General features: G+C 38.7%; 1 protein-coding gene across 1 annotated transcript in view; it reads right to left on the minus strand.

Moving 5' to 3' along the window:
- Positions 1-14,726, minus strand: part of LOC149572458 (alpha/beta-Hydrolases superfamily protein) — a 135,774-nt gene extending 121,048 nt beyond the window's left edge. The window contains exons 1-2 of the mRNA XM_089813610.1: positions 13,165-14,726; positions 11,711-11,800 (exon numbers count right to left, since the gene is read on the minus strand). Coding sequence (XP_089669736.1) covers positions 11,711-11,800; positions 13,165-14,027 — 953 coding nt within the window. The 5' untranslated portion in view covers positions 14,028-14,726. The remainder of the gene's footprint in view (positions 1-11,710; positions 11,801-13,164) is intronic.
- Between the last annotated feature and the right edge of the window lie 246 nt (positions 14,727-14,972).

The raw sequence follows: 14,972 nt of genomic DNA on the forward strand, positions 1-14,972 counted from the left end.
TATTTTTCATCTTATTTGATCCTAACCAGACTAATGTGCGCCTTAAGTGTGTTGCAGAATAACAGGTCTATAATTAAAAATGGAATCCAATTCAAGGATTGTGACATGAACCAAACTATTTGTATCATAATACTAATCAAGATTAAAAATCAAATGTATTACGTATATTTCTGATTTCTATTATTTCGTAACTTTCAAAACTGGGGTATGCCCCTTTTAATATGTAATTATATAGGACTAAGGTCCTGAGCAAGACTAGAGGTTTTCTTCTCCATTCTTTCCTACCAATGCCTATTTGAATGGAGCTACTTCATTGTAAATTTTGTATTATTAATACATATAAAGCCTTGGCCATTTACCAATCAAATATATATATATATATATATATATATATATATATATATCAACGTGGTAATAAACATAAAAATGAATATTAAAATATTAAACTAAAAGGATGGACTAAATGGTAGTAATTGATTTACAATACAAATCTCATATACACTAATATAATTACTCATTTGAAATATAACAAAGAAAATATATTATATGATATTAATAAGCATATATCTTATATTTTTTAATAACCAAAAGACATATCCCAGAGTCACAATTTTTGAGCAGATATTTAGGGTGAATCATCGAACTAGAAAAAGATATAACCTAGTGAGATATAAGAATATAAGGAAAGCAATGTTTGGACAAGGGTCATTACATGTTGCCATCAATGCCAAAGGGGGAGGTTGTTGGCATAATTGATGCATGTCTTCAAGAGTTGTTAGAAGAGTTTAATGATGTCTTCAAGCACATGTTTGATGATGATTGAATCAGTTATTATGTTGTCATTGTGTCACCTTGATAAGTTGTGTTGAACTATTTATCAGAAAGTTAAGCTTTTACTATGTAGGCGACACATCAAGTGTGTGGTTGATTTGTATGATAAGTTAGTGTACATGATTGGTATGGGAGACTCAAATATGTCTCTAATTGCTATGTTTGTAATCTCATGTAATGCACATTAGTATTAAGCTATGAATGATTGAAGTGAAACAGTCTTATCAGGTTGGTCAACTTATGACAGTCAATGAATGATTTGATTGGTTTATCAAATATGTGTTGTTTCAAGTGATGAAATTCAGGATTTATGAAGTTTACTAAGTTGTTGTATCAATGTCAAGGTATGATTGATTTGGTTTACAAGAAGGCATTTTTTGGATTGATTGAAAAAAGTTCATAAAGGAAAATGAAGAATAAGTTGAATGTTTAAGCTTAATCTTTAATTGGTAACATGTTGGCCATTTCTAAAAGATCTTTTAAGTTGGCAAGTTGGTTGATGATGTGGCAATGACATGGAAGCAAAGAGATTTGATGGATTGATTGTACATTAAGGATTGTGGTGGAATTTCTTGGAGTTGTATTTGTTCATTGGAAAAAGTGAAAAGGACAGATGCGTGATGTTAGATTGATGCATGATGGAAGATGTTGATTGTTTGGTAACAACTAATGATGGAATAGGGTTGTGTAACATGTTTTGGTCAAATGTTGCTGGATTTCCATGGGTAACACATTTAAGGTTAGGGCTACCTAATGATGAAAAGCATGTGTATATGGCAAAGAGTTATTGTGAAAAGTGGAGGAGAAGAGTATCAATTACTGTGATCAACACGGGGGTATGTGATCAACTTGATAGCTGAATGTCTGCAAGGAGATGCAGATGTTGAACTGAAAAGCACCTGCACAAGCAATTCTAAGGTGTTATTTCCATATCATTCTACTAGGTTAATCCTAGCAGGTTGACAAGTTAAAAAAACCTCTAACAAGCTCACTTTTAACAGGGTGAGTAGGATCTGAAGTTAATTCCTTTAATCAGGTGACTCATTAATTTGAGTTAGAAAATCCTTTCATAAGGTTTCTCCTACCAGGGTAAAGCTCCTAATAGGGCTCGAGGTAAATCCCTTGACCAGGTGACTCCTAACAAGGTCTATTCTTAACCAAACATATTGTAAACTCCTAACAAGGCTAGGCTATTAACCAGGTGCATTTCAAAGGAGTGAAAAATACTTGTGGGTATCAATTCCCGCCATGGTTTTTACCTTTGACCAAGGGTTTCCAAGATAAAAAAAGAAAATGTGTTATTTTGTTACTCATGTGGATTCTTTTATAAGTTTCTTCATGATTAAGTCTCACAAGTTAACATCAATGGATGCATGAATGCATAGATGATAAGTCTGATATTGGTTAATCACTTGAATTAGTTGTGATTTGAGTTTGAAGTTGCTGATTGCTTATTCACCCATCCCCCCCCTCCACAATAGTCTACGACTTTGGGTATATTTACTCTTATTGCAAGATAGATTACTTAATTGCAAATGTATCCACTCTCCCTATCAACCAAGAGCAACCCAATTTCAATTCCAAAAGGTGGTTGATTTGAGACATGGCGAAAATGAAACTTGCATTGCAATACCCATGTCACTTAAATTGATCTTCTCCATGGCATTGTTGGATGGCCCACAATCAGATGCAAAAACACAAATCTTTCTAACTATTTTCAATTGTCCATCCATTATTTTCTATTTAGACTATTAGACTTTTGAGGTGGGTATTGACAACAGTAGTGCAAGGGGAAAAGCTCATTACTGGCATTCAAGTGCTTTCATTAAAATTTATGATTAATTTTGCAATTATTATTGTGAGTTAGGACTAACAAACTAAAAGATAACAAGAAATGTTCTAGAATGGGTCATTACAATCACTTGGCTGCAATTAGTGCTAAATGGGAACACTCAGGCTTGTGAGAGCTTTGTGGGATATGGAGGCCAACATTGATAGTAATGTAGTTAACGAATCAAGATAGGCTCTGACCTTGAAGTTTCATTATCAAGACCTGCAGCCCATTAGCATAATAGCTTCTTCATTAGCAAGTCATTGGCTACACCTGATTTTTTGGAACATTGTACTTAGTTCTTAGGTTGACTCAATACAAAGTACATTTTAATTGAAACTCTGACAATTATTAGTATTTAGTAATCATTTATGCACTATGCAATATGCATTTGTAAACTGCAATGTACTCAACAATATGACCATAAACCATAGCTAACAATAGACCTGTACCCAACCCTCAAGATGCGCTTTGGAGACCTTTAGTACCAAAGACATCCACAAAACGTTCTGATGCACCAGATTCTTCTAGTCGCCATCTCTTGCCATCTCGAAAGTCCCCCAACCAAAAATTGACGTCTCCCACCAAAAGACATAGGGCACAAGTGTTAAAAATTGTAATTCTTATCCTCTATCGTCATCCTTGCAAATTCATTATTACTCATCGCTTAGTACTCATAATGATAGCCACTATTGACTTCTGATTAATCGGCTTTGTAGAAAGATTCATCAATGGTGTACAATTATTCACTTTTCTTGTAGTGTCATGATTTACTAACCATTGTTCTTCTAAAGGGGTCGCCAAAATGGTAATAAGAGATCTTTGTGTAACATCAATTCAACTATTGGAAATGATGGAAGCCACTAAGTATCTCCTTCTCAAACATATTATAGGTACACATCCTTGCAAAACTTCTCCACTCACAAAAGAACAGTATAAAACTTCTCATAGCCATTGGCATGTGTATCAGCATCAAACTATCAATATTTTTGAATTTCAATATGTAATGATAACCTAGTATGAAATATGTATTGTGAGTTTTGAACTCTTTCGACACAATGACATTTGTATGTATTTAAACTTTAAAGTTAATATGCCATAATATTTTCTAGAAATTATTATATTATATATATATTTTTTAAATGGCATCTCCAAGTACCCTTGGCTCCTATTTTTGAAGATTAGCCATACCAGTACTCATACTAGTCCCTACAGTCTCCAAGTACCCCCATCCTAGTAACCTTGTTATAAATGGGGAAAAAAATCCAAAGTTCCTGGGGTAAGCTCTCACTTTCATATGCTCTCTATATCTCTATAAGATTAAAATAATAAAATACCTTAAAAAATTTAAAACGGCAGGTTTTTATCCCATTTCAGTGTTTTTCTGATTTCTAATTTTTTTTAAAACCTCATTTTTGCCTGATTACCAATTATTTGAAAAAATCTTTTCCTTTTGGTCTGCTGATTTATTCCCAGGAACCATTTTTGCTAATCTGGCATTTGAAATAATACAAAGAACAGTCATGAAATAGAGCAAATTGTAAGATGCATGGAACTTCTGGTAAATTTTAAACAGACATTTTTTTTTTTAATAATCCCAATTTAGATCTAGAAAATTAACTGTTCAAAATTTAGTTGGATTGGTTGATCATCTGCACTTCTTGATTTAGTAAAATTTAAAGAGTGTATCTGGCATTCTTTTGACATCTTTTAAAGAACTAAACAAGATAGGTTTCTAAAGTTGGTCTTAAAATAGATGGAACGGGTGGACGTGGCTTTTCAGATAATTTCCATCCACATCACATGAAAAAACTGTCTGACGTTGCAAGTTTGATGGTGAAAACCACCAGATGACAGTTTCCCTGCAGTGGACAATGATACCATGAAGCAAGCTCATCACAAAGACAACCGAAAGTGTTCCACATTTAGACAAAACAGCAGAATCTAAACTTCCAAACAGTTAAATTTGTTCCTCTTCTGATTCTTGCTATCATATCCTCCATTCAACTTTTATGTCCATCCTAACTAATAGATAAGTAATCATTTGATTTATGTAAGGCAATTCAGAGATCTTGTTTCTTCGGGTCAGCTCTTAGTGAAGTGGGAAGATCCATAGTCAAGACTCAAGTCTTAGATATGTTTAAGAAAGCCTTTTAATAGTAGATGCTAGGATCGCCTTATTAGACCCCTGAAGAGGCAGCAGGCTCGTAAAAATGTATATTGATGGTTGAAAAAAGGAAGCATGGCCTTATTTTTGCTGGATTTTCTACCGATTGGGTTTTCTGTAAGGTGATTTCTTGTGTTTGACTCTCTTTGTGGCTGATTCTTAGCTTGCTTATTCAGTTGACTGCAAATTGTATTATTACTCAAGCGTTTAGAGAACATATAGGGGTTATTATGTTCAGTTGTGTGAAGAACCTCCTTATAGCAATATCGTGAGAATGCTCGAAATAACAGAATACAAAGTGATAGCAGAACTCAGAATGAATCTACTGATCGCAGGCCACTTCGAGGGGGTAACCTCCTTTGAGCAAGCTCAATACAATAAATTCGTCCGTGCCCATCAAGGGCCTCAACCTATTCTTATATACTGAGTACGATCTAGAAAAGTAATACTACCTATGCATGTGGGATAATAAAATATACTCACGGGACGACTTACAAAGCATATGCGTCCAACAACACTACTCTAACAAAATAAACAGAAGGAACACACAGGTTCCTAACATCCCCTCTCCCTTAGAAAAAAGCTTTGTCCTCAAAGCTTAAGGTGTGGAAATTGTTGTTGAATCTGAAGAAGGGGTTCCCAGGTAGCATCCTCTGGTTGCATACCATGCCACTGAATCAAGACCTCAGAGATGGAGCGAGAGCGAAGCTGGCGAGTGCGCTGGTCAATGATTGCCACCGGCTCCAGGATAATGGATCCTTCCGTATCCATTTCAGGGAGAGTAGTTTGTGCTCTGACAGTGGTACCCAGAACTTTCTTTAGACAAGAAACATGAAAGATTGGATGAATGCGGGAAGAAGGAGGAAGTTCCAGTTTATAAGCAACTGAACCAATCTTCTGCAGAACCTTATAAGGCCCATAAAATTTTGGGGCCAGCTTATGACGCCCTTTCAGCTTTAGGGAGGATTGTTTGTATGGCTGTAGACGAAGAAAAACCATATCCCCAACTTGAAATGAGCGCTCAGAACGGTGTTGATCTGCTTGCTGTTTCATCCGATTACGGGCCATGTGAAGATTATCCTGTAAGGTACGAAGAATCTGATCCCTGCTGCGGAGAACTATGTCAACTGCCTGGACTGGTGAGCTGTTGGGAGTGTAGGGAAGGAGCACTGGAGGTGCCTGACCATAGACTGCTTCATATGGAGTCATTTTAGAGGCAGTGTGGTAAGAGTTATTGTACCACCATTCAGCTAAAGGGAGCCACTTGGCCCACTGATGTTGCTGTTCGGAAGTGAAGCAACGAAGATAAGTTTCCAAGCATTTATTGACAATTTCAGTTTGACCATCAGTTTGTGGGTGATAGCCCGAACTCATCTTCAGTTTGGTGCCAGTTTTCTGAAACAGTTCAGTCCAAAAATGACTGGTAAAAGTTGCATCACGATCAGAGACAATGGAAGAAGGGAGTCCATGAAGACGAAATATCTGGTCCATGAAGATTTGTGCAACAGAGGAGGCAGTATAGGGGTGGCTGAGGGCACAAAAATGACTATATTTCGAGAGACGATCAACCACAACCAAGATCACTGTCTTGCCACCGGATTTAGGAAGCCCTTCAATGAAATCCATAGAAATATCAGTCCAAATCCGTGTAGGGATGGGCAATGGTTCGAGCAAGCCAGGAAGGAGGGTCGTTTCACCCTTGTGGCGTTGGCAAGTATCACATTCAGCCACCATCTGTTGAATCGTCTGTTTCATCCCTTTCCAAAAGAAGTTTCTCCTTGCTCGCTCATAAGTTTTGAGGAAGCCTGAGTGCCCTGCTGAAGGAGAAGCATGGAGTTCATAAAAAATAGCCTGATGTAGAGCTGGGTTCTGAGGAAGCACTAGCCGACCCTTGTATCAAAGAGAAGCACCATCCCAAGAGTAATGTGGTATAGCAGAAGGATTATTGGCTAGCTGGTGAATGATTTGAGATAAAGAAGAGTCACTGTCATAGCCCTGCTGAACAGACGCTAACCAATTGGGAATGGGCATAGAAATAGCGGAAAGGGAAGCTTGATTATCAAATGTGCGAGAAAGAGCATCTGCCACAATATTCTCCTTACCCTTCTTGTAGGTGATCTCGTAATCATACCCCATGAGTTTGCTGACCCATTTCTGTTGTGTAGGAGAGGATACCCGTTGTTCCAGGAAGTATTTCAGACTTTGGTGATCGGTTCTGATGCAAAAATGACTCCCTAAGAGGTATGGCCGCCACTTCTGTACAGCATGCAAAATAGCCATCATTTCTTTTTCATAAGTAGAGAGGGCTAGATTCTTACCAGAGAGGGCTTTGCTAGTGAACGCAATAGGATGGTCATCTTGCAGGAGAACAGCACCCAATCCATTGCCGCAAGCATCACTCTCAATAGTGAAGGGTTTGGAAAAATCTGGCATCGCGAGAACAGGTGTACTGCACATAGCCTGTTTCAGTTGTTCAAATGCAGTCTCAGCAACAGGAGTCCAGGAGAAGGCATCCTTTTTTAACAGAGCTGTCAATGGTGCTGCAATTTTCCCGTAATCTTTGACAAACTTGCGGTAGTAGCCAGTCAACCCCAAAAAACCCCGAAGGCTCTTGAGAGTTTTAGGATGCGGCCAAGTTTTCATGGCATCTATTTTTGTAGGATCCACCCGCACTCCATGGTGTGCAACAATATGCCCGAGATACTCCACTTCCTCCTGGCCAAACACACATTTAGATAGTTTTGCACAGAGTTGATGATCAGAGAGAAGTTGCAAGACAAGCTCCAGATGATGGAGATGCTCAGCCCAAGTTTTGCTATATATGAGGATATCATCAAAGAAGACCAGAATGAATTTCCGGAGGTATGGTCGAAATATGTTATTCATCACTGCCTGAAATGTTGAAGGAGCATTCGTGAGGCCAAAGGGCATGACTAAAAATTCATAGTGACCATCATGTGTGCGGAAGGCAGTTTTAGGTATATCCTCCTCATTAACCCGAATTTGATGATACCCAGAACGAAGATCTAACTTGGAGAAAAAATGAGCCCCATGAAGTTCATCAAGAAGTTCATCAACAATTGGAATGGGAAACTTGTCCTTTATAGTGAGATGATTAAGTGCTCGGAAATCAATGTAGAGTCGCCATGACCCATCTTTTTTGCGAACAAGCAGAACTGGAGAAGAAAAGGAACTGGTACTAGGGCGAATAATACCTTGCTTCAGTAAGTCACGGACAAGTATCTCGATTTCGGTCTTCTGATGAAATGGGTAGCGGTAGGGCCTGATGTTGGGCGGAACACTGCCAGGAAGGAGCTGAATACGGTGGTCCTCTGGACGAGAAGGAGGTAATCCCACAGGTTCAGCAAATACACCAGAATACTTGTCCAAAATGTGTTGGAGATCGGCAGGAGTGCTAGAGACTGCTGATGGCTGCATCTGAATGGAATGGAGCTGAGCGATGACACCATGTGAATTCTTCTTAAGAAGTTTTTCCATACGGTGTGAACTGATGATGCTGAGAGACCCTGGTTGTAAGCCTTTCAAAGTGTGTTGGTGCCCCTCGGCTGAAAACTACATCCAAAGTTCAGCAAAATCCCAGAGAATGGGGCCAAGAGTGCGTAACCATTGGGCACCCAAAACCACATCACAGCCACCTAAGGGTAAGGCAAACATGTCAGAGCGCATGTTATAATCTCCAATAGAGAGACGCACATTGCGACATTTCCCTTTACAAGGTAAAGTGCCCCCATTGGCAATCATGACTTCAAAGCTAGAGCAGGGATGGATAAAGCAATCAGCCTGTTTGGCTATTCGTGGATCAATGAAGTTATGAGTGCTACCAGAATCAATGAGTATAGTAAGAGGGATCTTCTTGAAGAAACCCTGGACCCGCATGGTTTGTGGAGTAGTGACTCCTGCCAAAGCATGGACAGATATCTCTGGTGGAGCTTCTGGTGAAGGAGGTTCAGGCTGGTGAGGCTCAACCTCATCATCCACTGTTTCCTGAGCATCTACATATTCTTCCAGTTCCGGTGGAGAATCCACATCCAAGAGATAGAGCTTTTGCTGAACACATCTATGGCCCCGAGACCATTTCTCATCACAATTATAACAAAGCCCTTTGTCTCGCCTGACTCGCATCTCTGTTTCAGACAAGTGCTTGATCGGAGTAGTTCTGGGAGCTGGTATGACTGGAGGGTTGTGAGAACCTGTATTTCTGAATGGAACAAAATTAGATCTGGAGCGTTGTAGAGCACTAATCTTGTCTTCCGCTAACTTAGCCAACCCAAGGGCTTCCATCATTGTAGTAGGTCGAAACATTTTGACTTCTGAGCGAAGTGCATCCTTCAGACCACTGACAAAACAACTACGGAAGAATTCATCAGACAAGCCCTCTGTGTAATTAGCTAATTTTTCAAACTCGGTCTGGTATTCTCTTACAGTGCCTGTTTGACGCAGTTTAGTGAGTGCTCCTGTGAAATCATCAAAGGAACTAGGGCCAAAGCGCTCTAAAATGAGGGTGCACAATTCTCTCCACGTTGGGCCTACATTAGCCTTGATGTACCAACGGAACCATTGGAGAGCTTCATGTTCCAAATGAAAAGATGCAAGGGGGACTTTGTGGTTATCCAAAGTATTATGCAAGCTGAAATACTGCTCTGCCCTATAGATCCATCCAGTCGGATCAGAACCATCGAAGCGTGGAAAATCAAGCTTTGGTCCATGGAAATTGCCAGAAGAGGACCCAGTATCTCCTGAATGGTTTCGACTCATGGCTGACTGCTGAAAGTTAAGACCCAGAATTTTGTCATCCAGATCTTGAAGTTTGGTTTTGAGGGATGCAATTTCCTCTTCCATGATTTTTGCTCCTGTACGCGTAACAACCATAAAGCAAGGTTTTTTTTTTTTTTTTTTTTTTTTTTTTTTTGGAATGGGTAGAAGATGAGAAACAAAAACTTTTTTAGTTACGGCAAACTTGGATTTGGGTAAAACTCATATAGGAAATGGGTGTTCGACGGGTGGTGGGAGACTATCTGGGGACAAGGGAAAAAGAAAAATGAGGGTTTCAAGGGTAGGGAGGCGAAATGAGGCGAACAGTCCAAGAGGGATAAGGGAGCAAAATGAGGAATTGAATCTTGTGGCTCAGTTTGGTGGCGATTGGATGAGAGGTGAAAAAGATAGGGCAAACCCTAAAATTAGATAAATGAGGGATTTAGGGCTTTGATATGTAAAATTTGGGGTTGGGTCGCCAAGGAAGGAAGTATGCGAAATGATATTGCAGACGTTCTGCGGAAGTATGAGCAGAAACAGAAAGCAAACAAGGAAGCTACGACTAAAAAACAGAAAAATTTTTACTCTTTTTTTTTTTTTTTTAACAGTCGACTTAGAAAAATTTTTACTCTTTTTTTTTTTTTTTTTTTTTTTTTTTTTGAACAGTCGACTTAGAAAAATTCACTCACAGACAGAACAACTGAAAAGAGTTATTGCAATAACAAGAGATATTAGAGATATTAGAAGTGAGAGGAACCTGAAGGCCACGACAGAAAAAAAAAAATTTGATGTAATTTCCACCCAGCGAGCCCAAGAGAGTGCTCTGATACCAGATGTGAAGAACCTCCTTATAGCAATATCGTGAGAATGCTCGAAATAACAGAATACAAAGTGATAGCAGAACTCAGAATGAATCTACTGATCGCAGGCCACTTCGAGGGGGTAACCTCCTTTGAGCAAGCTCAATACAATAAATTCGTCCGTGCCCATCAAGGGCCTCAACCTATTCTTATATACTGAGTACGATCTAGAAAAGTAATACTACCTATGCATGTGCGATAATAAAATATACTCACGGGACGACTTACAAAGCATATGCGTCCAACAACACTACTCTAACAAAATAAACAGAAGGAACACACAGGTTCCTAACAAGTTGATTACGAGCTTCAGGAAGAAGCGCATACTTGCATGCTACACAATTATATGGGATTGTAAGTGTCATGCAAATATTAACATAAAAAGCATGTGAATAATTATCAAACAATAAATGGAGACCTGTTGGACCATGTCAGCCAGTTGCATAAATGGATATTTTATGCAGATGGCAACAATAGAAATGTATTAGCATCATTTGAGCCTTTCCTATGTTGACCTAATAAGAACAGAACACAAAACATAGGAACAACACCTAAAAAAATACATATCCACTCTTGATCATAGTTCTTTGGAATATTGATGCCAATTACATATGTAATTAATCCCCTATGAGATTACAAATAACTGTTAAGAGTTTTCCCACAGAACAAGGGGTTGTATATAGTAAAATATTTTAGAACATACCATAAACTATGCACTTGTCGAATACATTCATCATATACAAATATATTCTTTGTAAATGAAAAGCTGAGCTTCTTACAAGAACAACTCAAATGTTCCATTGCTGTGAGTTTGTCAGCAAAACAATTAGTCATGCATAACATGAATGATGTAAAGCATAAACAATGAGTAATAATAGTTTGTATATGTCATATAGAGATAGATTTCATGTAAATGATAGGTAAGCTTCTTTCAGCAATGATTAAAACGGTTACACAGCCTGCTAAGTTTGGCCACGGTAGCTAGATAATAGCATATATGTTTTAAAGCACTAAAAAGAGTATTCCCAGTTTACATATGACATGTACATGTAAACTTTGATGTAAATTGAAGTTAACTTTCTTAAAGCAATGTAAATGCCATATGAGCTGCATAATTCTTGCGTACAGATGATTATAATTTATTCCATTCAGGTTGCACTAAGATATCAATGAGATATTCAATTCTATTCAAATTCTATCTTAAAATGAAATTTTCAAATAAGAAGAAAACTGCCACGGAAAACTTACCTTGGTGTGGTCAAAGGTGAACCTGCACATCCGCGTGGATTCATCACAACAGGAAAATAACCATGCTGAAGCACTTTACATACAAAACCCCTGACAACGACAAATTTTTTTAAAAAATATTACTGATATGCTCTTCTCAGAAGACGGCACAAAATTTATTAAAAAAGTACTGAGAACAAGGTGATAAAGAAGACATGTGGCCAGAGCTTTAATTTCTTCAATTGCATAAACCAAATAGATGTATTATGGCTGGGTTAGATCAAACAAACGTACAAAGCTATCGGCTTGAACTAAATTACAGAGATTAAAATATTTATAAGTGAATTTCATCAATTATTGTGCAAGGAAAATTTCCACCGTCATAGTCGTTATCGATGAACTATTTTGAACTTCCAAAACTTTTTAAAATCGTCTTTATATGCAGTTGATGTTTCTATAGTGCATCATTATCCACTATTGTGCTTCTGCAGTGCAACAGTATTCAATACTGTGCCTCTTATATACATCACTATTCTATGCTGCGCTTCTGAAGTGCATCCCTATACAATACTGAGCTTCTGCAATACATAATTATTCTATACCGAGCTTCCATAGTGCATATTCATTAGTGATGAATTTTATTATTTATTATCATAATAACATCATTCTGTTTCAGTAATGCCATCAAGTTCATCTTTTATACGCTCACAAGGGTGGACCATCGGCATTGAAACTAGCGAAATGAAACGTTCCATATTTTCAATCACACAGCCAGGAATGTGTTACTAAAACTGATGGAACTGTAGAAATTACAAATGCGTGTAAATGGAAGACCTAAGGAGCTCTACAAATTAATGGTTGCACAATATTTATTAAAAAAGCGGAGCAGCAAGTTAAGAGGGCTTGCTTGTGCAGAAACCTGTATTATAAATTAGAGAGCTACAGAAATCTAGAAGTGAATGGTTGCACATTACTTGTTGAAGGTTACGCAAATGGGGCAACAAGTTAAGCAAGCTTGATTGTGTGGAAAACTCTATAGGGCTTGCTTGTGCAGAAACCTGTATTATAAATTAGAGAGCTACAGAACTCTAGAAGTGAATGGTTGCACATTACTTGTTGAAGGTTACGCAAATGGGGCAACAAGTTAAGCAAGCTTGATTGTGTGGAAAACTCTATTCTGGTGAAGCATGTTTTTAATTGTGTGAAAAAACTCTATGGCAAGGCTTGAGCAATAGCAATACTTGTATAAAGAACTTCCTGAAGAATCCTGGCTATTTCATCAGTGTCACTAGTTTAGATTCAATAAAAGTGGAAAAACGCAGTTGATTCCCATGAATAGTATTGAATTATCTTCCTAAGGTCTAGCGCATTAATCCCTAGTTCCATGGGAGGAAGCAAAGTCAGAACTGCTTATCTAGTTTTTGCTTAAATAAGTGTTCCAATGTTACTTGCATGGCTTAAGCAATAAAGCATACTTGACAAATTCGTCATTGCTTCCCTCTGCCGTTCCTGGGACGAGCAAAACCGCAGTGTCAAGCCCCTGCTCTCCCGCCAAGTCCAAACACGCAGGCCAGTCCAAAGATATTACACCTCCATCCTGCGCATTAAGGCACATTCTCTGATAAAAGAATTTTACTTCGCCAACCTCATCAACAGCATCACTCAACCCTGATTCCCTTACTTTTTTCGGTATCTTTCCCTTGCAAGAATATCCTGACAACTCTGCTCCACTCGACAGCTTAACAAAATGCACGTTATCTTTCGTCAGTCTTTCATTAACATCTTCCAGGCCCTCACGAAACGAAATTGAGGGGCAGCGCAGCACCACAAATCTATTAAACGGCGTGGGAGTCGTGAACAGAACCCAGTCCCCTGCAAATCGTGACCCTCCCACAGTAGCCAATTGCGGCCAAAGTCTTTCAAAGCGTGACGTGTAAACCGCCAATCCTGCTAAAAACCCTAGAGCCCCTACAAATAAATCAAAAGAATTAACTGAATTCATAAAATTTACAGCAAAATCGTCCAAGTTGGAGACCGCCGATTCCTCCACCGCCGGAATCATGGACTCCGACGAAAGCCTCAGACTATTCAGCAGCTGAAACCCGGTGTCCAACAAAGAAGAAATCGGTCCCGCTTTCGAGACCACCAAAGGCCGCCTAGACGACCGATGGAAATGAACACTGCTACTCTGTACATGCACCGAATTCGTAGCACCCGAAGAAGCATGTTTTGATATAACTATCCTTACCGAAGCCCTGGAGAAGCCATAATTGCATTTCCTATGCAACCCTGGAACTTTCAATTTGCCATAAACCGGGCGTACATCAGTGACCGCCATAGCTAAGCTAGGCTAATCTATCCCTCCCCTTTCATATCCACGCCTTTATAACTCCTCTTCCGCCCAATTCAAATGTAAACACGGAGCACAAATTCTTGCCTGCCAGGCGGCAAAGTAGCCGTAGGCTACACAAAACATGCTCATTTAGCTGGAATGAAAGAGAAGCACAGAAGGGCAATTGGGAATCGAACTTTGAACATGCGCTGTGTAAATATCTGGAATGACACAGAGAAGAATGTGGAGACCATATCTCCGGTCTTATCATAATTCAGCACTCTGAGTGTGAACAGCTAGATGAGGTGGCTAGACTACGACCTGCAACGTGTCCGACTTGACATTTGCAACGATCTAACATCGGTAATTTCGCATATTTCTTGGGCATTTAAAATGTATGATTGTGATTCGTGAAGCAGAGTGAGCGCTAGATGTCTTGGTCAACAAGAGAGCTCCTCAAAGTGCTGCAAATTTCCCGTCAGAAATGTCGTATGCATGAACTCCGAACACCACTGAATGGTTGGATTGCATCTCTGTTCGAAAAGGTACTTTTGGCGACAGAATAGGCCTAGAAAAGGTTATGTTCTTTCTGAGGAGAAATGAACGGATGAAAAAGAGCGGTTGCACGATTGACATGTTCGTTCGGCCATTTAGGTTCACCCATTCATTCGCTCTCCTTCTGTCCATTTTGCAGAACTTTTTAAATGCTTCTAGAGAGGTCGTTACCGGAAACATAAGAAGTGCAATTTCTAGCGTCAGGCCTGGAATTTGACGGTCACCCGTACCTCTCATATGTTTATTTATTTATTTTAAAAATGATATAACTTATTTTAATACCTCTTATTTTACTTTTTATGAAAATGATTGTCAATTTTTATAGTTTTAAAAAGTTTAACAGATCTTTTTAGATTAAAATATTTTATAAATTATAAAACAATAAGTATAAATTAG

Source organism: Cupressus sempervirens, chromosome 2 (assembly GCF_028749045.1).
Source record: "Cupressus sempervirens isolate cs-2001-9-10 chromosome 2, ASM2874904v1, whole genome shotgun sequence".
Classification (NCBI taxonomy): Eukaryota; Viridiplantae; Streptophyta; class Pinopsida; order Cupressales; family Cupressaceae; genus Cupressus; species Cupressus sempervirens.